The 27,350-nt window shown below is 33.8% G+C and overlaps 3 protein-coding genes across 3 annotated transcripts in view; 1 reads left to right on the forward strand and 2 right to left on the reverse strand.

The window, feature by feature from the left end:
- Positions 1-6,430, reverse strand: part of LOC134857069 (uncharacterized) — a 37,222-nt gene extending 30,792 nt beyond the window's left edge. Inside the window, exon 1 of the mRNA XM_063873418.1 lies at positions 5,514-6,430. Coding sequence (XP_063729488.1) covers positions 5,514-6,366 — 853 coding nt within the window. The 5' untranslated portion in view covers positions 6,367-6,430. The remainder of the gene's footprint in view (positions 1-5,513) is intronic.
- LOC134850117 (mediator of RNA polymerase II transcription subunit 20-like) overlaps positions 1-27,350 on the reverse strand; it is a 425,236-nt gene that overhangs the window by 44,830 nt on the left and 353,056 nt on the right. The window lies entirely within an intron of this gene.
- Positions 7,235-27,350, forward strand: part of LOC134850007 (dynein light chain Tctex-type protein 2B-like) — a 29,154-nt gene continuing 9,038 nt past the window's right edge. The window contains exon 1 of the mRNA XM_063866558.1: positions 7,235-7,620. Coding sequence (XP_063722628.1) covers positions 7,471-7,620 — 150 coding nt within the window. The 5' untranslated portion in view covers positions 7,235-7,470. The remainder of the gene's footprint in view (positions 7,621-27,350) is intronic.

A 27,350-nucleotide genomic window follows, 5' to 3' on the forward strand; every position in this document is an offset into this window, starting at 1 on the left:
AACACTGACTTTTTTTGAAAAAATCTCAACTTTCGAAATTCGGAGAAAAATAGATGCCCTTTAAGCTCTTTGAACTTCTAGAAAGATTTATGATTGGCGCTTTTTTGATAACATTAACCCATCTTGATACAACTGGATCAATAGGTCAAGTTTTTGTTGCGCTGGAAATCTAAACATTAAATTCCCCTTTCAAAGCTAGAAATCGTTCACGTTTTTTCGCACCATTTTCACGTTTGTATTTGTATACTGCTTTTTACGTCACTTTCTGCAGATGAATTTCAATTGAACTGAAAAACTGCTGATATACCTAACTGAATTCATAAAGGCATCAATATGTATGAATGCACATCTGTAGTTATTAGCCAATTTTATGCACATTTTAAGACTTTTTCCGGAAAAAAGCAAGACCTATATAGGAGTCTTAACTACGTTCACTACTAGTCAAGGCTGGTAGAAATGCAAATTGAAAGCCAGAAAACATAAACCGAAAAATAATAAGCCGACAATTTTTCTGAACCGAAATATTTCCCGTTTGCAAAACAACAGGCCTTGCTCAGATTCGAACCCAGGACCTTTGCTGTCCCAGGCGTATTCATTGCCTCCAGACTAAGTGTGTCGGAGACGTTACAAATTTGAATTGATAATGAACCAAGATACGAAGTGATTATGTAAAACAAGTTGTTAACCCGAAAACAGTTTATATAACGAGAAAAAGCAAGCGTAACAAGGATAGCCGACCACATTCTTAAAAAATACAAAAACGTTTTCTCAAATTGGTGTCGTTTTTTTCTGCATGTTGTGATTAAGAATCTGAACGAAAAAAACAAAACTTAGACATATTTGAGAATCATACTAAAAGAATTCAATTGGAAAACAGTTTTGAAGAAAAATGACTTGAAAAACGAAAAAAAAAATAGAAAAAATGTAACATTTTCGAATTTTCAAGTTTTTGATTCCCAAAATTGCGCAAAAAACCCCGAAAACTATCTTTACTTGAGTGAAACTAAGTTTTTACGGCTTAAATTAAGCTTAAAAAGCTATTGAAATTATTAACTATCTTACTAATTAGCTCGACCGTGAAAACCGGTTTTTCTCGACACTGTGAAAAGTCGTTCGAATTACAACTGAAAGGGCTTTAACACGATACATCACTGAACCCTATCCGATGATTTTTGTGGTAGCTGATTTTGCGTGGAAAACAAAAAAAAACTAAGACACCCGAATCCAAATTTCCTTCCCATTTTCAATGGTCGGAACAATCACTCTCGGTCTTATTGACTTTGGTACATAAATATAAAAACTTAACGTTAATTATGCAGATAACTATAAACCCTCGAGATAACTGCCAGGGCCATACCGCACACACACACACACACACACCTAGCAAAAATTTTCCAGCACTTTCTGCAAAAAGGGAGCAATAACCGCAGTAAAACCATGTAAAACACACGACACAATTTTCAAAATCAATGAAATTAAAACATATTGTTAGAAATTATCCTGACAGCATCATATTGACTGCATCAAGCGCATTAGCTGCACTTGATTAAGCGTCAAATCAGTTTCGTCAACACTAGAACACCTTATTGCTCCGAACATTTAAAAAAAAATAAAGAGGAAATTTGCATCCGGTTGTTTTATTTTATTTTTCATTTTTTAAATTTCCACGCAAAATCAGGTACCACAAATAATCATCGAAATGGGTTAATTTATAAATTATATTGAAGCCTTTTCAGTCGTGATTTGAACGACATTGAAAAATCTGAAAAATTTTTCTCAGTGTCGAGAAAAACCAGTTCGAAATTTTTGATTTTTGGTCTAACTTCAAGCTAGTAAGGTGAGCATAAAGGCTTACAAAAGTTTATTTGTGCTCAATTTAAGTCGTGAAAACTTTGTTTTACTCGAGTGAATTTAGTTTTGGAGTTCTCAACGCCAATGTTACAATCAAAAATGTCAAAAACTCATAAAGTTTCTGCAAAAACAATGAAAAATTTTTTGAAAATGTTTTCAATTTGTGCACCGATTTTTTGCTAGTTTTTTAGTCATTTTTTTAGAACTATATTCAAAGAATCAAGAGAAGACGGTTTCTGAACTATCGCCCATCACCGTAATCACTGTTGAAAAGTTATATAAAAAAAGGATGAACCCTAATTTTGTGCAGCGAGAGGGAATGAAAGTCAGTAACCATAATTGACTAAAGGCAAAAAGCGATCGCAAATTAGACATCTACCCGCACATCGCAAAACATTTCGGGACTGGTTTTCTAAGACAATGAAGAGACGATGTCTGTTCAATATTTTTGGAACATACAACAAGGCGAAAAAGTCTCCGATAAGTTACCAGACTCGGATATCAATTAACTTATTTCGGGGTTCTTTAAATCGCGTTGAAGTAAATCAAAAGTCATAGTTGTCTCAGACGCTTCGAAAGAGATGAACAACTTATCGCTTATCAATAAAAAAGAACGACCAATTTTAAAAGACTATGGTCAAAAATTGTAACAAATAAAACTTGACTTACTCTCTAAGATTATATTGGGTTTCTCGTGATTTGCCCGTTCGACACTTTCCCGGCTTCTTTTTTGCATAAATTGCAATTTGACAACTCCCCATATTTTACGAACACTGAGCGCAGTTGAAATTTCTTTACTTTTAAGCTCCGGATAACTATTTTTCTGATGGAATCAAAACTTCATATCAAAAACGCTTTTTCAATTTTAATAGTTACAAAAAAAAAATTGACTGAAAGTTGAACACCCGAGCATAACTATTCCATGCTTTCTTGAAAACTGTAACAAAAATTATGAAAAAATGAATAAGTTATTAAAATTTGTCTGATAACATCAACAAGCCATAATTCTTCTCTCATATGGCAACTTCTTGAGCTAAAAAGTGGAAACTGACTTAGTCCTATAGACAATCAACAAAAACAAATATCTATAACTTTCAAACCACAAATGAGAATAAATTTTCCACACAATTGTTTATTTCAATCATCAATATATCATCAAGGAGAAGTCTTCATTTGCGTATCATTTACACGGCAGACTAATTGTGGTAGTAAATTTATTCAATAGCGTCCACCTGCACACGGGAGGCTGTCTTGTTTCTTTCAGGTTTTAATTGTGACATTGTTAATCCGACCACAGAAAATGGGGAGAAACTTTGAATTTGGGTGTGTTTTAATTTTTTTCCGGGCAAAATCAGATACCACAAATAATCATCGGACCCGGTTTAGTGATCTAATATATTAAAGCTTTCAGTCGCGATTCGAAACCATATAAAAAATTTCCACAAAAATTTCCCGGTCGAAAAAAACCGGGTTGATCTTTCGTCTAATTTGGAGCGATTAAAGCGGACGAGCAGTCTTATTTAAGCTTAATTTCAGCCGTTCACAAAAGTTTCTTAATTTTAAGTTTACTAGAGTAAAATTTTACTCGAGGAATGTTCTTTAGGTAGGTTTTTTAACGCCATTTCGGGGATCAAAAACTTCTGCAAAAATTTTTGTTTTTCACGTCATTTATCTTACAAAAACTGTTGACCAATTTGCCATTTTTTAAAGAACTGTCCAAGATGCCTTTGTTCTATTTTTCGTTCAGATCCTTTTATCACATCACTTCGAAAAAACTACAGTAATTTGATTTTTTTTGTGTGTGTGTGTTAAGACTATGGTCGAAACACTCTCTGCCATTTGCAAATTATCCGTATATCCTTGTTTACTAAATATTTTTGGAGGTAGTAAACTTATTTGAGTAGCCCCTTTTACTTCGGGGATTTACGAATCCAGCGGATTGACCAATAATTTCAAAGTTGCCAATGGATTGCATATAAGGTTCATAGATCGTGTTTGGAGACCGGTGGCTGAGAGCAGCCGTGTCTGAGTGAGTAAGCGGGACCGTCAACACCAAGATCGTAGGTTCGAATCCCGCTTCGGTCACAGATGGAGGGGTGTCATTGTCATCCACCTCCATAAAATGGGACAGGCTACAGCGAAGTGGATGAAATTCTCTCCCTCGCGGAAGAAAGGCTTAAGTGGAAACGGTGAAAGTAGGGCCAGGGGCTAAGAATTAAAAAAAATAGAGTTTGGAGATCACAGGCACTGTCAAGTTAAAAACCGACAACTGAACATGCGAAACCGATTCTGTCTGCAACGTATTGCTGATACAAAGTAAAACCAAATCATATGAGAACAATTATCGTCCTAGTTCTCTTTTAAACACCTGTAGCAAAATCTTCCAAAAAAAAATATGCAAAACTGTCTCTACAATTATCTTGAAAAATACAATTTACTCTACCCTCATTAAGGTTTCTTCCTAAAATTAATACTGTTGATGTTTTAAAAACTGAAATTATGTAAAAAGAAACTGAAATTATATGAAATACGAGGTTTAGTTTAAAATTTGATCGTTTCCAGTGTGTCGTTTTTTAATGAAAACTCTTCCAAATGGTTGTCAGTGGTGTGCAAAGTGCCTCAAGGTTCAATTCTGGGTCCAACAATTTTCCTCGACCATATAAATGACATGCCATTAGTTCCTGCATCATCTGATGTTTTTCGTTTTGCTTATGATACAAATGTAGTGTCAAGTTGTAGCGGTCTGTGCATTTAGGAAAATGATATATCTAAAATCACTCTATAACTTACCTTCAAAAGAAATAAAAATGCGTCTAGTCTTGAGTTAACCATCAAAAACTATTCACAGATACCAGCGCATTCATCCAAGTAAATTGGGTGTCTTAGTTGACAAGAGACTCTCCTTTCAAGGTCAAGTTTTTTAATTCAGAACTAAACAATGTCGACAATGCGGCGTATTATCAAAAAATTGACATTATGCTCCTCTACATGTGTTATTGAAATACTATAACTAATATCAAACCAACCATTCAATACGGCTTTGTATTATTTGGTTGTACCGATTTTTTGGCCTCAAGCCCCATGAGCTCAGTTGGGTGTCCGCTGTCCGAAAAGTCTCCATCCTGTCCCGCAGGTGGATGGAGACTAGGCACATGATACATTCAGCAGAAGCAGCAACCGTAATAGTTGTCAAATTCAAGAAAGTTGAGTAAAGCGGATATAAAAGCCTACGACTAGCAAGTTTCATGTACAAACTGAGTTAAAATGTGCAAATAGTTAAAATTAACCTGCGGTATATAGAACAAATTATGCAACCAGCATAGTCAATAAAGGACATCCACTGCTATGTGTGGTCATCAGCGACCATTAGGTTTTAAAAAAGGCCTTAAAAATAGTTCGAACTTAGAAGTTTGATGTACTCGTTGTGGTATATGATTTAGAGGGAATTCATTTATTCATTGTTTATGCAGTACCTCTTGCACTTATCAATGTCTAGAGGGCACATTGTGAGCCCTTTGTCAATTCTTTCCATCAGGAGCTTTCAGTTTTTGAAATTAATTATATTATGAGTTGATTTTGCAAGTAATTTGTAAATTTGTTAGCACTGTTGGAAAATAAATTCTGTCTTTCTTTCTTGCTGTTGGTTTTAAAAAGATGGTTACCTTTAAAGTTCCCAAATGGCGGCACGATTTGATGTTCCCTTTCTACGCCAGGTAGCTTCAAGTTCCTCACCACTTGACGAACGAGTTTCTCATTTAAAGCATCGAATCCTTCAGTAGTGCCAAATGCATTAGTATTCATCTCATAAACTTCAATAGCACGATGATCGCCGCCCAAGGAATCAAGACTTGTTTCGAGAGTACGGAAAGATTCAATCATCGATCCATCAGACATACTAAGCAGCCCTCGCAATTCCTTTTGAGTTTGACCAACTTTCTGTATGTGATCTTCGAACCGACTCTCCGATTTCTTAAACTCTGCAAGCTTCGCTCTTATTTCTGCAATCACTTTTTCTTTTAGTTTGTCAATTCTGTCTTCAACTTGTTTAACTAGAGTTTCAACTTCAGATTCATGTTGATTCACGAAAGCAGAAACTGACTCATGTTTTTCCAGAGCAGTCTTTTCGTTGCTCTCCCATACAGTTAACAAATTGAAAATCTTCGATCGAACCTCGCTGGCCATCTCGGCCATCGACTTGGAAGTATGAAAACGGTGTTTCGTTAAACACTTTCCACAAAATAGTTCATCACAAGTGATGCAGTATTCAAGACAGATCATTTTATGTTCAGTGCATATGGTGGGTTGCAGATTTCTGTGATCAAGCACAGAATGACCTTTTTTCACGTGAGAAGCAATGCAAATGTCGCACAAGTATTCGACGGATCCCGTATCAACTGGTTTTTCATTGCCATCCATTTTGTTGCACGGAGCGCATTTGTAAAGATTTTCGATGGAATTGGATTCCTCGCAGTTAGAACAGAGAACTGACTTGTCGCTGGTTTCAGCCAAGTCCATTATTAAAAATAATACTAATCTGAAATGAACTCTTCTTGAAATATGTGAACAAATAAAGCGAAGCAATAAAAAAGAAGCTAAATATTTTCAAGCATGGAGAAATAAACTAGTGGAAAATATGGTTCCCCAGAATGTAGGAGGACCGCCTTTAACACATTCAATCGACCTTGACGGCCAGATGGTTGGTCTCAAAATTTCGTGTCCATAAAAACTGCTCTAAGCTTTTTGCTTCTCAGACCAAAGCACTTCTGAGTGGACAAGAGAGTACAAACAAAGCCACTAGCAACCAAATTTTGAAACATATTTGGAAAGATGCGCTATATAATATTAATTTACAGTTAATAAAGATGTTAATGTCCCATTAATTTATTTTTAAAAATCCATTTTAAAGTTTCAAATAAACAAATATGTTTTACAAAGGTGGTTGGGATATTATGTGGACTTTTACTGCAAAAGTGTACTTGAGGATTATTTACATTTTTCGGTTAGTTAAGTTTCATCATGCTGAGACACCAATGTCCGATCTGTAGAAAACGTGTCAATCATGCAAAAATTGACAATAGCGACTGGTATTTCTAGTGACTTTTTTCGATAGTGACTGAATATCGACTTTAAGTGCCAAACAGCTGATTTATGATGGATTGATTGCTCACTTTAAGACAATAAAAACTGGCTTCGTAAAAGATTTGAAAAATGTTTTCCTCTGATGTGACCTGACATGCTCTGTAAAACCACTAAAAGACACCGAAACAAAGCCATCTCCGTCAAAATGAAATTATTGATTGATATTTGATTAGTTTGCTTTTCGCTCACTGGTGAAGATGGCAAACTTGCAGATGCGGTAACACGCTTTAAAAGAGTTCATTTTTACAGCTTCACTTTAAAATGTGCCACAGAAACCATTTATCAACGCTTTTCTAACCATCGTTAATCGTGTTTTGAAAAATACGTTGCATTATACTTGGCAACAAAAATCATAACAATTTGTTTTTAATGTTATATTTTTTGACTGCATACAGTAGTAGTAGACCTTCTGTATCATATTTTGGCCAAAGCACATTATACCACATTTTATAATTATCAACTTTTATATTGTGTACAACAATGGGAGACGCCATCAACTTTTCAGCTTTTGGGGGTTTAGGAGGAGTGGGCAGCATCAAGGGTCTGCTGGCTACCAAGAAACTAGCGAGACAGTTGAGACTTAAATGTGATGAGCTGCACGCCAAGGGAAAATATTACCAAGACACGTCTGTAAGTCACATATGACAAATTGCCATATATACATCAAGTGTTTTGACAGAAGCGTGTCGAGGAGAGGGGGGTTGTATATTTTGATGATGAATTTTTCCTCAGGGTTACCCTTTGGTTTTATGTTTCATCTATTTTTGGTTGACCAACCCTAAAATTGTTCTCAGAGTGAAAATATAACTTAAACTTGAGGAGAGAGCGCTTGATCAAACTGTTTTGGTCAAAAGATGCCCTTCAACATCATTTCTGACATGTTGTCTAAAATTCAGCTGATCAATTCGCCTGTGCACGCTAAGCGATGTCTATAAAGAGGCGCTCGATAAATATTTTTGCCGGCCTTAGAAAACGATCGACAAACAATGCCAACAATTGTCGAAAAACGCCCCTACAAAACTTCCTGTGCACAACATTATTTAAATTTAGAATAAATTCGGGGAAAAACAAACTACTTAAAATTGATTTTTTACCTAGACCGTGAAAAATCTTTTTTTTTGCAGAAATAAATATAAAAATTGCAGTACCCAATGTCAAAAAATTGTGAACAAGAGCACCTATTTGCAGGTTATGTTTATCTAAAAGCTCGGACTAATCATCGTTCTCAAAATTTTTAGATGCTACTAGCATCATCCCTAAAACCACTTCAACATAAAACCCCACTTACCCCAACACATTTCGCCGGGGTACATTTGGTGAAAAACATCTTTATCTCAGACCGCTGCAACGTCGTGTAATAGTTAAGAAACACTTAGCCAATTAAAATGCAATTAATAAGCAATTTTACGATCATGATTGTTTGTCATATTCAATATTCGGCCCATGGTTACAATCTTACCCTTAAATGGACCAAAAGAACAGTCTCCCCCTAAAATTAAATAGCAAACCCAAGCAGTAAGACCGGCATGCACTATGTTCAAATCAGATTGGCTAAAAAAACATACGCTCAACAATGTGAAATTAAAGATTTCATAAAGGTTTTGGTATCAAGTTTTTTGAACATTTAAAAAAAATTCAAAAACATCATGTCCGGAAACTAAAAGCATTTGAGCAGTCACACTTGGAGGCAAGAGTTGCAGCCTTGAGAGTACCCTCATAGTATACAAATACAGGGTTGGGAACTTCAAATTGTTTTTGCGTTTTTTAAAATCTAAATTGTCTATATAAATCTAAATTTTGAGTTTTTTCAATTCTAAATTTGGAGGCAAGATTCGCAATACCTGAGAGTACCATGACAACACCTTAGTTTAGAGATGGCAACATCAAACTACTGGGAGTTTTTTTTTATATCGAATGAGTTAAGACTGGAGTGTATAACTCATAGAGTAATTTCGGATAGGGTACACCGTCTGCTCGTCACGCTATCTTATTTTCGGCCGGATAGATTCGTGCAACTTCTTAGTCTAATACCGATCCTAATCTTACTCTTATACTATCTAGTCTCAGGTTGTTTAACTAGTCTCTGCTAGGCTCAATAGATCTAGGGTATACTGGTTTATTGCGGCTGCTGAAGTGCTCGGGAGAGTCCAACTAATTTCTAAGTTAAATTCAAATCTCTCTGGTGCTGAAATTACAAGTAACTTCAGCACTTACAAATAAGTGGGTTGTTAGTTAGATGGATCATGATTGGTTAATATTAAATACTTTACATTGGTAAAACATTTAATTTATCCAATCATAAAATATAGTTTAGATCAGGTTCCACCCATCCGGGTTTTACAGAGTTTTTTAGAACAGTTCTTCTGTAATTCAAGGGTGGATGATGGACGTTGGTATTTGGCGAACATCATAATTTTCTTCCGCTTCTTCTTGTGACAACGACAAATCAATTCTGATTTCAGAATGGTTGGCTATGTCAGGTTTTTCTGTTCTTCGGGGAGAACTTCTTTTGTGTCTGATCTAGCTTGGGAATGGCGTGGAGATTGTGCGTGGAGGGGATGCCTGGTTACTCGGATCTGTACGTATACTTGAACATCGAGGTGGTCATTGGTCTAGTTCAATGAAGTCCTTTTCTGCGAAGTCAAGTCGTACTCTAAATCCTTTGAGTTGTGATTGTGAGCGGCATATCGATTGTAGTTGGTCATTCTCTCTCGAGTGTAGTGAGGTCGTCTTGTCTTTTGATGTTCGTCCTTGGTGTTGTATTCTGATCTATATATTGCATCATGTGATTTTACATTTTATAAAACTTTTATTAGTTTAATATTTTTTAATAATGATTTTAGTTAGTTGTTTTCACAAAAGCTTTTTGTTTTAGTTCGGTTATTTTGAAGAGTTACTCACCCTTGAGTAGCTCTTATTAAAAATAAAGGTGTGGTCACAAAGCGTGGATGTAGCACGGTGGGTTAGGCCGGCTATAGAGCATGCTCAGGACGTCCTTCCTGGTGGGTTAGGCCAGGTGTGGGAGTATGATTTCATGCGGTTTTTGTGAGGGGTCCTGTTATGTGACAACGTTTTATGTTGGGTTTGTTGTGGTTTTACTTGTGTCTTGTTGGTTATGTACTTTTTTCAAAAAGCAAATTGTTTGTGGTATGGGTTTGTCTTTCGACTTTTTTGTGTTTTATTATCTCTTTCTAAGACTTTGTAATAGTCTTCAAAAGAATAAATTATCCAGTTTTAAACTGGGTTAATCCGGTTTGGGTACCGTTGGTTTCCTTTTCTTAGTCATGCTGTTATTCTATGATTTGTGGTATTTAGTAAGCTGCGTTGGTTAGTTTTGTTTAGTATATGATTCCTTTCCAACCGGGTTAAAGGAAAGTTTGAAACATGTTATTATATGTTAGAGTTGTTGAGTGTGAAAACTTGAAACTGAAATTCATTATTTTAAACAATTCTTCGTGGGCGAGCTGTGCGAGTGTGGATAGAATTTCTGTGCGAATGAATGAAAATATCAAAAGGTTAGTACTGCAATTGCATTTTATTAATTTACTGCATAGAATTTGGAAATTTACTGCTAGTTATGGGGGAATTTTAAGATACAAATTTTCATTATAATTAGATTTACTGCTTTTGGGGGGAAAATTTTATAAATTAATTTACTGCATTGGTATTATATTTATTTAATTGTTGGTGCAAAAGTTTAATAGGGTCTTAAACAGTTTTGAAGAAGTTTGCTATTTTTTATTTGTCTTTTGTGAATTTTTCAGATGATCTAGGATGAAGGCTAAAAATCTAAAGAAAACATGAATAAAGAATGGTGAGTTTTTAATACTGTAATTAGTTAGTAATATTTACTTAATTCATACTTACCTGTTAGTCGTCGGGGAAAAAACCGTGGGGGAAGATGTCGTGAATTAGTTCTGAAGTTGTTAGTAGTTTAGCTAGAATGCGGATGATATTTTTAGTCTGAAGCAGTGGCCAAAGCAATTGAAGTGCCTTAATAGTGGTTAGTTCTTCAGTGCCTACTGCAAACTCATAAGGTGTGTTTTGGATTAAGTTATATAATTTGTGGTTAAATTTAGTGTTGTGGATGAATTCTAAAATTGGGATTTCTATAGGTTGTAGGAACTCGTGCGGGATAAGGAAGGGTCGGGATTCTTCGGCGTTGAAGGTCTTGGTGATGGGGCAGAAAATGTACATTTGGGTTATGGGGTCATAATTACGAAGAATACCATGAAGGTTAGTGTCTTTAATACAATATGTGAAATTTAGGAAATACGGTGAAGTGTATTTTGAGTTGATGAATTGGAAACGATGGTGTGGTTGTCTAGAGGGTGTGTGGAGGTCAAAGTGATTTTGGATGAAACGATAGTAACTGTATGTATGTGTTTGTTTAGTGCGCAACATAATATCGTGTGAGCAGTGTAAATCTCTTTCGTGTGGTGCAAGGAAATGAAAGGTTAGTGAAAAGATTTGGAAGCGTTCTTTAAAACTTTCGTATGCTTGTGTGTTTGTTAGTGCTTCTGAAATAATGTGATCAAACTTTCGGTCGAAGATGTTTAGTGTAAATACATATGGTGTCTTGATGAAAAATTTCTCGGTGATTTGTGGATTAGCGAAGCGATCGTCGTCTAAGAATTGATCTTGGTTAGCTCTAATGATGTTGTGATCGTAGTATTCTAGTGTATATTCATTAGCTCTAGGTGCAGTGTGTATTTTTAGTGATTTTTTGTATCCAACGTAAGTAAACTGTCTAGCGGTTAGTGGTGTAGTTAGTCGATATAGCATGTCTTTGTTTCGTTCTATATCGATGGAAGTGCTGAATAAAGGTAAGCAAAGAGGGTTAGTGAAATGATAGTATGAGGTCCAAGAGAGAGTGGGCATTAAAACGTATTCATCTACAAAGTTGCGTGTTTCGTTAGCGTCGTGAGGGGTGTTTAAAGTGTATTGTGGAAATGAGGGTAGAGTGATAGCTAAAAATTCTTTAGTGTTAGTATGCTGGGGGTGGTTGATGTATTCACGGGCTGTTCCTGGTTTTGCTGGGAAAGGATGGTTGGGGAATTTTCTTTTAAAAGTGCGGTAAGCTCTATTTGTGTTTAGTGAAGATATAGTGGATGTGGATGATGGTGTTAATGATTCAGTATAATTTGTAGAGGGTGTAGGGGGATTGGATGAATCTGTAGTGGAGGAGATTTGGTTTATGGTCGGGGTGTTAAGATGGTAGGGTTGTTGTTGGAGGGTAATAAAATTATCTAGTTCTGGGGAGATTCGGGGGGTGTCTGGAGAATGAGATGATTGGTCAGAATGGTATGAGGAGTAGGTTGGGGTAACTTGGGAAGCATAAGAGGGTGTGGGAGTGATTGGGTCAGGGTTATTTGACAATATGGGTTGAAAAGGAGGTTGAGAAAAATTAGAAGGGTTATGAAAATTATTGGATGGGGATGGTTCTGAGTCGGCAAATTCATCGGGGGTTTCAATATTCGGGTTATTTAGCTGTGAGATGGAGTATAAAACTGAAATATGTGAGTTAGTGTCGGAATTCATGCCTGATGTTACATTGCTAGATGGAAAATCGGGTGGCGGAAAAGCAAAAAGTGGTATGATTGGGATTGAAGAGGTAAGATTGGTTGGATGGGAATTTGATCGGTGGAGTGATCCAAGTTGGCGGCTCATCGTGGGCTAAAAAAATGATTATTTTGAGATTGAAAAGCGGTGGTATGGGGCTGTTCAATAATTTGTTCATAAGTGTTATCATCTTGTGACTGGTGTGTCATTATATGTTGGACGGGACTTTGCGATGTATTGAGTCGAAAATTTGGATTATGTGTGATTGCTAAATTTCGAAAATTTCGTGGGACTAGGGATAGTGGATGGTTATTTGGTAGGGGTGGTAATTGTGGTGCCGTTGGCTGTGTGTCGACATTGTTATGTTCTTCGTCGTATGTATTTTGTCGTGTTGTTAATTTTGTGTTATATTCTTTTATTTGTGCGTCTAAAAGAATTTTGTTTATAGATGTGGAAAAAATTCCAAAAAATCCTGCAAAAAGTATGCGTGCTACACTTGCTTGTCTGTTTACTTGTGTGTGTATAGCACATGTATTGTAGATTCCTTTTAAGAGTGAGAAAAGAAATCCAATAAAGTTAAACATTGCGTATAAAATAGTCAATTTTTCTAAGATGTAGTAGGGCCATCCTAGAAAATCAAGGATTTCATTCTTGAGTGTAACAAAGCTAAAAATGTTGATTGGTGATATATCTTGGGGACGGTATTTTTCGCCGTTTAGATATATATAATCTTTAATGTCTTTAAAATATCCGCTGTAGTCTTGCGTGTAGATATCGGCAAAACCTGCGGTTTCTGCAAGTTTGCGTAGATTTTGGTCAATTGATTGTCTTTGTATAGTGTCCATTTGTGTTAATAATTCTTGGAATTGTTGTGTTCTAATGTGATGTTGAATATCTGATTTTGAATAGATTCCTATTGATTGTAAGTCTATATTTGGGTTTCGAGCGATAGCGCGAATGCTTTCTGGTGAAAATTTTTTGAGTGATTGCATTAATGTGGGATATGGAGTGAGAAGGTAATATTTATTTTCATCAGGGTTTAGTTGTACTACATTGTGGCTATTTTCTGATCCACATGGGACTGCGGTATCCCAGAAATAGGTTCTTCGTGAAAGTGTATCCACGAAATGTACTTTATTCTTATAAAAGATAGGGATTCTTTTATAACATCGTTTATCTTCAAAAACGTATAGTGGTGATACTTTTTTAGTACAAGTATAAAACCATAAGATGTTTCCTTCATAGTCTAAAAAATTTGATCTATTTCCAGATAATAAGTATCCTGCATAGGGTATTTTTAATACTGCTAGTGCAAGTGATTGTAATATTTGTGTTCGTTCTAATTCGCATAGTTGGTGTAGTGTTTCTAATTCGGAGAGTGACATTTCTTGAAAAATTCGGCTAATTGTATAATCTAGTTTCATATCTAAATGAATATCATAGTGGATATTACCGAAATATGTAGTATTCATTAGTGATAATTCTTGTAAGCGTGTGCTTCTGGTGTCATAAGGTTTTAGATGTCCACCAGGTTGTCCGTTGCTTTTTTGAAAATTAACTGGTATATAGGATGTTCCTTCGTTTGGAGGATGACCTGTGGCATATGGGTCGATTTTTACTTTTCCAGTGGTCATGTCGAATCCTTTTTCATATTCAACTAATATTTCAGAGTATTGTGTTCTGTGAAGTGGATTCCTGTATTTACATGCAAGTTCTGTTTCTTGATATATTTGAAAACGTGTCAATTTATTTTCTATATTGTCTATGTTTCTAAAATCGGAACTTAGTTTGCGTGATGGATGGACTTGTTCATAAGGAATTGATTGTATGAAATATTTTTCGTGAAATTTTATCATACGAGCGTGTATTTTTGCTACTTGAAATGTTGTACATGTATCTTCGGGGAACCAAACAATTGTTGCTTGTGTTCTTGTTGTAGGGTCGCAATATCCTTGATCATTTTTACAAGGTAGTCGGATTCCTTGATAGATCATTGTATTATCAGATAAATCTCGTGTGAGTTGTATTTTTTCGAGTTGTATTTTCCAATCGAAAAACATTATTTCTTGGTATCCTTTATTTTTCGTGTCTGCTTTGCAGTTTGATGGGTTATTTATACCAATGTGTGGTATCCAATGTTTATCATGTAGGTCATAGGTTAATCGTCCGTGTGCGCCGTTATACGGGTATTTTTCGTCTAGTTTTATATGTCCTTGGTGTCTTTCAAGTTGTGATTGGTGTACAGAGTCTGAAAAAACTTGAAAATTAACTAATTTTCTTTGGGAGTTTTTATTTTGTGTGATGTTTAGTCTAAGTAATTCATTTTTACAATCGTCGGGATTGAGATGTAAAAGACGTTCTATATTACTTTGATAGAATGATTCATGGTCAAGTCGGTTTTTGTTTCCGTTCGAGACTTGTGAACAATGTACTTTCTTTTCGGAAAATGTTGCTGTGAATTTATAACCTGTAACTGTTGTTGCTCGGGCTTTTGAATAGAGTGTTGCTATTACATCTGTGGTTTCTATAGCTTGTGGTTCTGTTTCACATTGTGATACTTGATTTATTGCATATTTATGTAGTGTTTTTTGTTCATTTTCTTCGCAATCGTAATGTGTTACTAATAAATCTTGTGGTCCTGTACGAGGGGAAGGGTTTATGTTTTGATTTGAGGTTACTAGAAAAAAGAGTTGGAGAAAAATTAATAATTTTAGAATATACATGTGTATGATAATCCTGAGTATGGGTTATAAAATGTAATGTAACCAATTGTGTTTTTGGTGTATCTGTCGTATTTATATATTACTTCAGTAGTTATAAACGGTGGTGGTAGTGATTGAGCTGTTATGTTAGGTGGATTTAATGGGTAGGGATGTTGTGTAATATTGTTTAATTTAACTGTGATTTCAAACTTTAATTGTAAACTGTTTTGTTGGAGTATTTGAATATTGTGATCACGGATATCGTTGTGAATATCTTGGCGATATTGTAATCTATTAAGTGCCCAGTTATGAAGGCGGTTACTTTCTTGATGTTGTCCAAATAATGGTGGAGGTGCTGTGAATGTATTCCAATCTAGTCTTAAAGGAATATTTATTGATGATTGTTCTCGATATCTCGCGTCGAGATTATTTGGAAAATTTAAGTTAAAGGGTGGTGGTGAAAATTGGCTTATTGATGGTGTTGATGGTAGTGATAATGTTTCTGGTAGTGATGAGGATGTTGTTTTCTCCGTAGAAATATCTATGGGGTCATTGACTAAATTTGGTTCACCTTGTGTGAATGAATGTGTAGTCCAATATGGCAGTCGTGATGTTAGGTTTGGGGGGTTAAAGGGATTTTCACGTATTTGTTCAGATGTTGGTGTTGAACCTAAGTAGTCTGAGGGTAGACTTGAAGTGCTTCGTTGTGAAAAAAGTGTAGGAGTTTCTGGTGTGATACCAGTGGTGTTTTCTGGAGTGGTTTGTGATGGGGATTGAGGTATATCAAAATGAACTCGGGGAGTTTGAAAATTTCTGTTTCGTCGAGGATGTATAATTTGTCTATTTATTTCTGTTGTGTTTTGGTTTTGACTAAGGTTTCGTATTCTACTTAGTTCTTGTGGTAGTGTTGGGTAAAGATTATATGTTGGTTCACTTAGGGATGCTTGTCGTTGAACTGGTTCTAGTGGTTCAGATAAACGAGCGTGCCGTTCTTCAAAAGTGTATGGATTGTCTTGAAAAGAAATTCGTGTAGAAGTTTGAGGATTTTGAGTAGTTGAAGGTGGTGTTGGATTATCTTGGGATGATGTCGGTGAAGACTGATTCTGTGACTGTTGGGTAGCAATTTTTGATGGATTTTTGAATTGTTACTTTAGTGGGAAGGTTTATGTTTATTATAATATTCTTCCAAAAAAATAATTAGAAAAATTGTTGCTAGGGCAAATGTGATGATTGCTTTCTTTATACATTTACATATGGTCAAAATGAGGGATGATAAAAATGTTATGAAAATTACAAACAATAAAAAAATATCAGTTCTACTGAAAATTGTTCGTATCATTTAGACAAGTTGTTAAAATCGTACCTGTGGATATATTCAAGGGTTTTGGAAAGTTGGAGGAATAGTTCGAGTATTGTGTAGAAAATTAAAAAAATGTTACAAAAAATGATTAAGATTATTAGGAAAGATTCAAGTATATCAAAAAGAAATATTATAAAAGCTTCAAGTATTGAAAAAAAATGTTTAAAATTTATAAGTATTTGAGCGACTGTTTGAGAGAAAAGCATTTAAGAAATGATCTCTTGGTCGAATATTTTTTGCTGTTTGAGGCGATTTTCTAGTGTGGTCGAATTATTTATTAGTTTTTTGACAAGTGGGTTGAGTTTTGTAAAAAATTGTTGGGGGCAATTTTCATAGTGACTGGGAGGTCGTCTTTTTCTTTATTTTTGTTTGTCAAATGATCCGGGGTATGGTGAGATTTTTATACTTTAGGCTAATTAAAATCTTCATTTTGTTACTTTAGGCTAAGTTATCAAACTTGTTTTGGGGGTATTCGTGGTCTGAGTTGGGGAAATATTGTTGATCTTTGGGTTATTAGATAAGGGAGGGGTACGGTATTATGGTGATATTTATTTTAGCTGTCAAGTTGGAGTGGTTTGCTTATTTTTGACCTGGAGGTTGTAAAGTTATAGTTAGAGATGTGCCTGGAGTTCTAGATTATTCGTCTAATTGATCTTAGTTTGAGTTAGAGAAAGTGGCGGATTGGATGAATCCTATTGGTCTATTTTGAACTAGAATTATTGCGTACTTGTGAGCATGTTATTTTGAAAAATTGAAATGAAAAATGTTACGGAGGTTTCAAGATTGTGAAGTATAAAATCTTAAAATTACTTTTTAAATTCTACTTTCTTTAATATTTTAGATTGGGGGATGAACATTTTGTAGTTTTTACGTGGTTGATTTCGGAGTCTTGTTGTTTTTCTATGTTCAGATTTGTCTATTTCTTCTTGGGGTATTATTTGTTCTGTCATTTTTCTATTTTTTCTTGGTTTTGGAGATTCTTTATGGTTTTGTGTATTGTTTTTGGTGGCGGTTGGTTTTGTGTTTTGATTTTCGGTGGGGTTATCATTTTGTTCTGTGTTTTTCAGATGTGGTTCATTTTGAATGATTTTTAATCCTGTGAAAGAATATAATTGAGTTAATTCGCGGAGTGCGTATTCTTTTGGGTAATAAGGTAATAGGTTGTTTCGATGTTGAACGATTTCTTTTTTGTTTGAGTCGGTAATTTTATATGTGACATCAGTGGGTTTTGCAATTATTTGGTAGGGTCCTTTTCGGAGGGGTTGTAATTTTTTAGAAATTCCTTTTTGAGTATTAAAATTAGGTATTAAAACAAATGTTCCAATTTTTAAATCGGAAGCTGGTGTAAAACGTGAATTGATTTGTTCATTTATGTTTTGTCTTTGTAATAACTTTTTCGTTATTTTTTGGTAAATTTCATTGTGTTTCTTATCTCTATTTAAAATCCATTCGGTGTGTGTACCGGAGGCTAATTTAAGAATTTGTGGGTGATGAAAATGATCTTCATCGTGCGTATGTAATGGGAGGTTATAACAAATTGAGTCTTTATTTGGTTGACAATAACCTTGTGCGTTTTTATGAGAATTTGCTGTAAACATTATTGGTTTGCGTGGCTTTTGGTTAAAAACCATTTCATATGGTGACATTCCTAAAGTTGTCGTAATTTGTGAATTATATGCTAAGGGAAATAATTTTACATCTGCTGACCATTCGGTATATTTTGTATCATTTCCATTGATGATACATCTAAGATATTCTTGTAGTGAACGGTTCATACCTTCGACTAAGCCGTTTGTCCAAGGTGCATGAGATGTACGTGGTTTGTGTTTAATGTTATATAAATGACATAGTGTTATTATTTCATTATTTATGAATTCTGTACCATTGTCTGTAACTAAAATTTCTGGTAGTCCAAATTTTGCTATCCAGTGTTCATAAAGTGTTGTATATGCGTAATAAGCATTACAATGTGGTACTGGGTTAAGTGCTACATAGTGTGTGAATGCGTCAACAATTACCATAATGTAGGAGTTTCCTTCTGATGAGGGTGAAATTGGTCCTTTAGTATCAAATGAGATACGGTGATTAAAGTACAAACTTTGTCCTTTAAAATCTTGTTTTTGTGCTATTTGTTTTTGATTTGGGTAAGGTTTATTCAGTTGACATACTATACAATCATTGCATAGTACTTTTATCCAAATTGGTGCATTTGGGAAGTAAAAATTTTGTATAAAATTTGAATATGTTTTTTCTGATCCAGAGTGTCCTTTAATATTTTGTGTATGTGAAATATTAAAAGCTATAAGAATCATACTTAAAGGGAGACATGGAACTGTAGATTCATTCAGGTTATACTCTAAAAGGTCTGTATTTTCGTTAATTGTTGTGTTGTTAAATTTGCGAAAGTATCGGAGGAGTGTTTTGTTTCCTAGAATGGTTGAATCTGCTTTGATAGGTTTAGTTTTATATTTGTGCCATGATTTCAGTTGTCTAATTATCGGGTCAAGATTTTGATATTGTTTCAGTGTTGAATTTGTAATCGTATCTGTTGGGGGGAGAAAAATGTTTTCAATTTCTAATTTAGATAAGGGTATTGTATCAAGTGGGTCGTGAAGGTCAAAAACTTGATTTATTGTGTATTTTGAATTATTTGTTTGTGGTCCTGATAAATTTATTTTATCAGTTAAATCTTCTTTTTCAATTAGTGGAAAATGGTCTTTTTTAGGCGGGTGTTGTTTTGTTCGTTTTTGTTGGGTGTTATTTTTTATCCATTGAGAATATGGGATTGGTTTGAAGGTTGATGTTCCAAGTAAATCAACTTCATAATGATTATTTTGACAATCTAAATAAAGTGGGAAATGTTGTAAATTATTTATTTGTGATTGTTCAATATCAGTTTTAACTGCATATTTGCATTCTAATCGAGGTGATGTTTCGTTTTCTGCAAGGTAGAATTTTATATTTTTGGGTATTTCAACTGTTGTTTTTCGTGTAAGTAATTCAGGTGGTGTATTTCGACTTAAGGTGTCTGGTAATGCAAGATTTTTTCCTGCAGTCCAAACTATATGTAAGTTTGGAAATTTCATTAGAATTAGTTGAAATCTGTAAACTCGGTGGTTTGGGTTAGATTTCTGTGTGAAGAGAAAGATGATTGGTTTATGGTCTGTGAATAGAACTGTTGGATGTTTTGATCCAAGTATCAGAAATTCATATTCTGTCAGTGTATATATTATGGCTGTACATTCTCTCATTAGAGTTGAGAGTCGTAGCTCTGCTTGAGTGAATAATCGAGAATTTGCTGATATCAAGTTCATTTTATTTGTACCATTATGTGATTGTAATAGTGCTGCGCCGATGCCAAAGTTCGAAGCATCGCACATTGCATAAAATGGTTGATTTGAGTCTGGAATTGTGTTTGAAATTTGTTCAGTTAAAAGTTTCTTTATTTCTTCAAATCGTGTTTGATGTTCTGTGTTCCATTCAAAATTATTTTGTTGTCTAAGGATGTTATAAAATGGTCGTAGATATAATTGCATTTTATAAACATATTTACTTAAAAAGTTTAACATTCCAAGGAATTCTTGGATTTTCTTTTTATTTGTTGGTGGTTGAAGTTTTTGAATAGCGTCAATGCGTGATTTCAGTGGGGTGATTGTTTTTCTTTCGATGTTATGTCCTAAGAATTTAACTCTTGTTAAAAAGAAGTGTGATTTATCGGGGGCGGCCTTCAGATTTTCGTTCTGAAGTATTTGGTGATATTTTTCTAAAACGTTGAACATTTCGTCTTTTGTTTGTGATTGCATAAAAACATCGTCTAGATAGGTGATTGCGTTTTTCTTGAGTATTAGTGGTCTAAAAATTTTGCTCATAAAAGCTGAAAATGCTGCTGGTCCTATGGATATTCCATAGAATAAGCGGTTAAATTCATATTGTTGGTTTCCGATAACAAATTGTGTTAAACGTCGTGATTGTTCATCTAGTGGCATTTGATTGTATGCACTATTCATGTCGGCGGTTGTGAAGTATTTGCCGTTTATTTTTGTTAAAATAACTTGTATTGGTTCAATGGGCCAATTACATTTTGATTCATCTATAAGTGAATTGAGGTATCTAGCATCGAGAACGATTTTTAATGATTCTCCTTTAGCTAGAATGATAACGGGGTTGATAAATGTGTTGCCTTTTGGTTGTTCTTCTTTATTAACTGGTGATATAATGTTGTATTGTTCTAAAATATCGAGTAATCTGTTTACTTTATCATGTAAGTGAATTGGTACTTTACTTGCTCTCTGTTTTTTGAAAACTGCGTTTGGTTTTAATGGGAGATGTAGTGATGAACTGATTTTGCCAACATCGAATTTTGATGTTGCATAGACTGATGAATATTTAATTAGCTGTTTGGCTAACTTTTCGAATTCGTCTTGTGTTATTTGTGAATGTTGGAAATTAAACATTGTTAAAAATTTTTGTTGGTCCTCTGTGTAGTTACTGATGTTGAATGTAGGTTTGAAATATGGAGTTTTTGTGAAATAATCCGTATTTCTGTTTTCGTTACTTATTATATTATTTATAGATAATTCTTCATTAAGAATTGTAGATTGGCAAATATCTAGTAATTGGAGTATATTATTTACGCGATAGGCTTTTTCGTGTATTGGTGATATTGTAGCATTGGTTTCACAATATCCTAAAAGTCCTAAAGGTAATGTTACTTGGTAAGGTGTGTTGTTATAAACGTGTAAGGAAATAATATCTGAATTCGAATTTTTCAAATATTTTATTGAAGAGATTGTGATTTTGAAAAATTTTTGAATAGGTTTGAATTCAAAATCTGACATATAAAATTTTTGTTTGTTTTGTTCTTTATCATATTGGTGAACTTGTTTGATTGAAAAATTATATATGTTCCCTGATAGTGGTTTCAGGTGTTTTCTTTGTTGGTTAAATATCGGATAAAATTTTGAAAAAAATGGTGGTTGTTTATTTAATCTTTGAAAAAATGTTAAGGATGTTTCTTTTGTTTTTGTATATTTATCTTTGATTAATATTTTACTATTTAGTATGTTAATTGTTGGTATATACTTCGAAATAAATGGTATTCCAATGATATTATACTTAATATCAGTGATATGGAATATTTGTTTAAATGGCTTGTTTAGAATTTTACTTTGCTCCATTGTTCTGGTAGGGAGGAGAAATAATTGGATTTTTCCGTAGTTTATCAATGTTGATCCTTGTGCTGTTGCTAGTTTACTGGAGGTTTCAAGAGGTGTTAGCTTTGGATGTAAAGTTTTTATTTCATTCCATGTGGGAATGTTTATTATGTTTGATTCTGCTCCTGAATCAATTAAAAAATCTATTTCAAGGTCTGGTGGTTGAAATTCTTTATTTCTTGGGCTTTCTAAGAGAAATGGTATTGTCCAAATTTTTTCTTTGGGTTGTTCTTTTTGTATATTTTGGTAGATGTGGTTTGTATTCAAGCATTTTGTTTTGACATTTTGATTGGGTTGTTCTGTAGTATTTTTTGCATTTGTTTCTTGCGTTGTTGGTGTGGAATTTATGGGTGTAGTGTAATGATTTTGAAGAAATTCTGATTGATTTTCATATATATGTGATGGAAAGGGTTGTTCATATATGACAGATTCATAGTCATTTTCGACTTTTATCATATTGATAGCAAGAGTGTTTTCAGTATCACTTTCTGAATCTGATGATGTACAGTTTATTTGATTGAGTTGTAACGCATCAGTTACTGTGTCATCAATACCTGGAGGGTCTGATGTTGTTTCTGGGTTAGATTGTACTTGATTGATTTGCCTTTGATGTTTAGGTGTATTACTTCTATGACGATTATTAGAATTATTATAGTTATTATTATTCCTATGTGGTGATTGGGAATAATTTCTGTAACGATTATTATAACTTGGGTGTCGATTTTGTGAATTATTTCGCGATCTGTTTTGGTAGTTATTGTTTGGTCTGTTATAGTTCGATCTATTATATGAGTTATTCCTTGATCGATTGTTCGGGTAATTCTGGTTTCGGTTGTTTGAATAACTTCTATTTCGATTATAGGAGTAGTTTCTATTCCTATTGTATGATGAATTTCGTGATTGATTGTTTGGATAGTAGTTATTTCTTGATTGGGAATTTGATGTTGCATAGACTGATGAATATTTAATTAGCTGTTTGGCTAACTTTTCGAATTCGTCTTGTGTTATTTGTGAATGTTGGAAATTAAACATTGTTAAAAATTTTTGTTGGTCCTCTGTGTAGTTACTGATGTTGAATGTAGGTTTGAAATATGGAGTTTTTGTGAAATAATCCGTATTTCTGTTTTCGTTACTTATTATATTATTTATAGATAATTCTTCATTAAGAATTGTAGATTGGCAAATATCTAGTAATTGGAGTATATTATTTACGCGATAGGCTTTTTCGTGTATTGGTGATATTGTAGCATTGGTTTCACAATATCCTAAAAGTCCTAAAGGTAATGTTACTTGGTAAGGTGTGTTGTTATAAACGTGTAAGGAAATAATATCTGAATTCGAATTTTTCAAATATTTTATTGAAGAGATTGTGATTTTGAAAAATTTATGAATAGGTTTGAATTCAAAATCTGACATATAAAATTTTTGTTTGTTTTGTTCTTTATCATATTGGTGAACTTGTTTGATTGAAAAATTATATATGTTCCCTGATAGTGGTTTCAGGTGTTTTCTTTGTTGGTTAAATATCGGATAAAATTTTGAAAAAAATGGTGGTTGTTTATTTAATCTTTGAAAAAATGTTAAGGATGTTTCTTTTGTTTTTGTATATTTATCTTTGATTAATATTTTACTATTTAGTATGTTAATTGTTGGTATATACTTCGAAATAAATGGTATTCCAATGATATTATACTTAATATCAGTGATATGGAATATTTGTTTAAATGGCTTGTTTAGAATTTTACTTTGCTCCATTGTTCTGGTAGGGAGGAGAAATAATTGGATTTTTCCGTAGTTTATCAATGTTGATCCTTGTGCTGTTGCTAGTTTACTGGAGGTTTCAAGAGGTGTTAGCTTTGGATGTAAAGTTTTTATTTCATTCCATGTGGGAATGTTTATTATGTTTGATTCTGCTCCTGAATCAATTAAAAAATCTATTTCAAGGTCTGGTGGTTGAAATTCTTTATTTCTTGGGCTTTCTAAGAGAAATGGTATTGTCCAAATTTTTTCTTTGGGTTGTTCTTTTTGTATATTTTGGTAGATGTGGTTTGTATTCAAGCATTTTGTTTTGACATTTTGATTGGGTTGTTCTGTAGTATTTTTTGCATTTGTTTCTTGCGTTGTTGGTGTGGAATTTATGGGTGTAGTGTAATGATTTTGAAGAAGTTCTGATTGATTTTCATATATATGTGATGGAAAGGGTTGTTCATATATGACAGATTCATAGTCATTTTCGACTTTTATCATATTGATAGCAAGAGTGTTTTCAGTATCACTTTCTGAATCTGATGATGTACAGTTTATTTGATTGAGTTGTAACGCATCAGTTACTGTGTCATCAATACCTGGAGGGTCTGATGTTGTTTCTGGGTTAGATTGTACTTGATTGATTTGCCTTTGATGTTTAGGTGTATTACTTCTATGACGATTATTAGAATTATTATAGTTATTATTATTCCTATGTGGTGATTGGGAATAATTTCTGTAACGATTATTATAACTTGGGTGTCGATTTTGTGAATTATTTCGCGATCTGTTTTGGTAGTTATTGTTTGGTCTGTTATAGTTCGATCTATTATATGAGTTATTCCTTGATCGATTGTTCGGGTAATTCTGGTTTCGGTTGTTTGAATAACTTCTATTTCGATTATAGGAGTAGTTTCTATTCCTATTGTATGATGAATTTCGTGATTGATTGTTTGGATAGTAGTTATTTCTTGATTGGGAATTAGATCTAGAAACAAATCGTTGTGTATTTGAATTTGATCTGGAGTAGTTATTTCTACTATTTGGTCTATTGTAGTGATTTTGTGATGAATTATACGTGTTTCTTCGTTCTGGTGATCTTCCTCTATAACTTGAGTTATATGGGGATTGATTTCTTGTATAGCTTGTATTGTTCGGGAGTGGTTTTCCTGAACTGTTGTTGCTGTGAACTGTTTTGTTCGGTAAATTTTGATCTTTTTTCATGTATTGATAGAATGATTTATTTGGTTCTTTGTATTTTTGAGGTTTATTTTGATTATCTTGCTGTTTTTGTCTACATTCGGAAATACTATGTCCGTATCGTCGGCAATAATTACACCATTTTTTGAAAGATGGTTTGCCTTTAAAGTTTGGGTTCTTTTCGTAAATATTAAGTATTTCAGTGATTTTTTCAACGAGGTCTGTTTCTGATTCCTGTATATTATTAATATTAGTGGAAGTCGTTTCAATTTTGTTAACGTATTGTAATTTCAGATTTTCCGTTTCTTCTAGTTTCATCGTGATTTCTGCTTGTTCTAGTTTGTCTACTAGTTTTCGAAAATCTAAATCGGGTTCTCGAATTGAAGAAGGATGAGATGCTCTCTTTTTTATTGCTATTTTCCTTAATTGTGGTGTTAAGGTCATCATTAAGATTTCTGTCATCTTTGTGTTTTTATAGTCATGTGTATTTAGTGAATATGCTTTTCGAACTAGTGTTTCGATTCGTACTGCTATTTGCTTGATGGTTTCGTTTGGTAATCTGCGAATTTCATTACATAAAACTCTTTGTTGTTGTTTGTTTCTTTCGGAGTCAAACATTTTTGAAAATTCTTGTGTAAATCTTTTCCAGTTTGATTTTATTTCTAGAGGTAGTACTGAAAACCATTTTTGGGCTGCGCCATCTAAGGTTGTTTGTATCAACGCTGTGCGTCGATGTATCCAGTTTTGATGTAGTGGCGTATTAATTGGTTCAGGTCCTATATTTAAAATCAAATTTGCTGTTACTGCATTTAAATAATCTTCTACAGAGTATTCAGGGTCTGTTCCTGTGAAAACCATTAAAGGTTTGTTTGATGTTATTGATGATCCACCCATAAGGTATGGATTCATTGTCATTTGTAATGATTCTGCTGCATTTGGCATTTGAGAAAAATTTGAAAGTTGGTTTCTTGTTATTTCATGTTGTTGAAGATAATATGGGAGTGGTATTTCATTTTGCATTTGTGATGGTTGATACGAGTGTGCAGTCATTGGATTTTGTTGTTGAATTGGTTGAAAAGATTGTGTATTAATTAGATTTTGTTGTTGAATTGGTTGTTGATTATGTGCATCTATTGGTTGTGGAGAAAAATTTCTATGATTTGTATGTGTTCTCTGTATTCCTTGTCTACGATATTCTTGAGTATTTGGTGCAAATATATCTGGTTGTAAGAAATCATCATCTGAGGATAAATAATCCATTTGATAAGATGTCTGTTTTTTATTTTTATTTTGTTGAAAAAATGGGTAATTTTCACTGCGATCCTGTGGAGGATTTGGTTGAAAATTTTTGGAATTATATTGGGCTGTTGGGTTATCCCAGTTTCGAGGTTTTGTATATTGGTTAAAATTCCTTTGTGGTTGATAATTTGTTTTTGATGGATGTGTATAATTATAATTATGGTCTGCAAAGTTGTTTCTAGTGAATGTTTTGCGTGTTTTTGATGGTATTGTCATGGGTCTGTATGTTTGGTAATCCATATGGGAATATTTTGGAGCAACCGAAGGTTTAACGGTTGATTGTAAGGTTACCTGTGTTTGTGAAGGGTTTGTATTTCTTGGTGTTGTTAAATTTGGGCGTATTGGTGAAATACTTTGTTGTGTAGTTGTTGTGTGTACAATTTCTTCATTTATGAAGTGTGATGGTGTCTGGATATCTTGTTGAGTAAGATTCCTAGTTCCATTGAGGTTTTCATTGTGTATAACTGTAGAGTTTAAACTATTATTTTGTGTATCGGGTAAAAATGTATTATAGTTTAATGGTGTTGCATCAATTGTTAATGGTATTACTCTTACATAATCTCTTATGTAAGATATTGTACCTATTGCTTGACTTGAGATTGATTGTGGAAAGCTTATAAATGCGGGATGAGACCATTCGGGGTCCCAAACATAATCTGATTGTTCTGTGATAGCGGTATCATCGTTCGAATTTTGGGGTCTAAAATTTTTTCTTGCTTGTGCAATTAAATCAATATTGTGTGTGAAATAATCTATTATGAACCATGCTAAAATTTTTTGTAGATCGTGTTTGGTATGTTGTGAAACATCGTCTTTCGTGAAATTTTCTTTAATGATGTTTAAATAACTAGAGAGTAGTGTGATTTCATGTCGTACTCTTAAATGTTTAGATGTTTCTGTCGGTGAGACATTTGTTAATGGAAGTTCATTTTCTAATATCGAAATATAACTATATATTATTGCGAAAACTTCATTGGTGAATATGGAGTTTGCTCTTTGTGAGTTATGGTATTGGATGCTTTTTATATATTCTGAAAAAACTTTTGAAAATTCTAAATCAAGATCGTCTGTTTGTATAGTATATGTTCTATTATTATGGTTTGGTGAGGTGAATTCTATAGAGTAGATTCCATACTGTTGTGTTATGTTGCATATATCTTTTAGATAGTGATCTATGATTTGTCTTTTGATTTTTACATCGGGGAACTCTGTTTTACATGGACTGATTCCGGGTTCAAATAAATTTACGAGTAAATTTTGACAAAATATGTGTTGTCC

This window comes from Symsagittifera roscoffensis, chromosome 1, assembly GCF_963678635.1.
Source record: "Symsagittifera roscoffensis chromosome 1, txSymRosc1.1, whole genome shotgun sequence".
Lineage (NCBI taxonomy): Eukaryota > Metazoa > Xenacoelomorpha > Acoela > Convolutidae > Symsagittifera > Symsagittifera roscoffensis.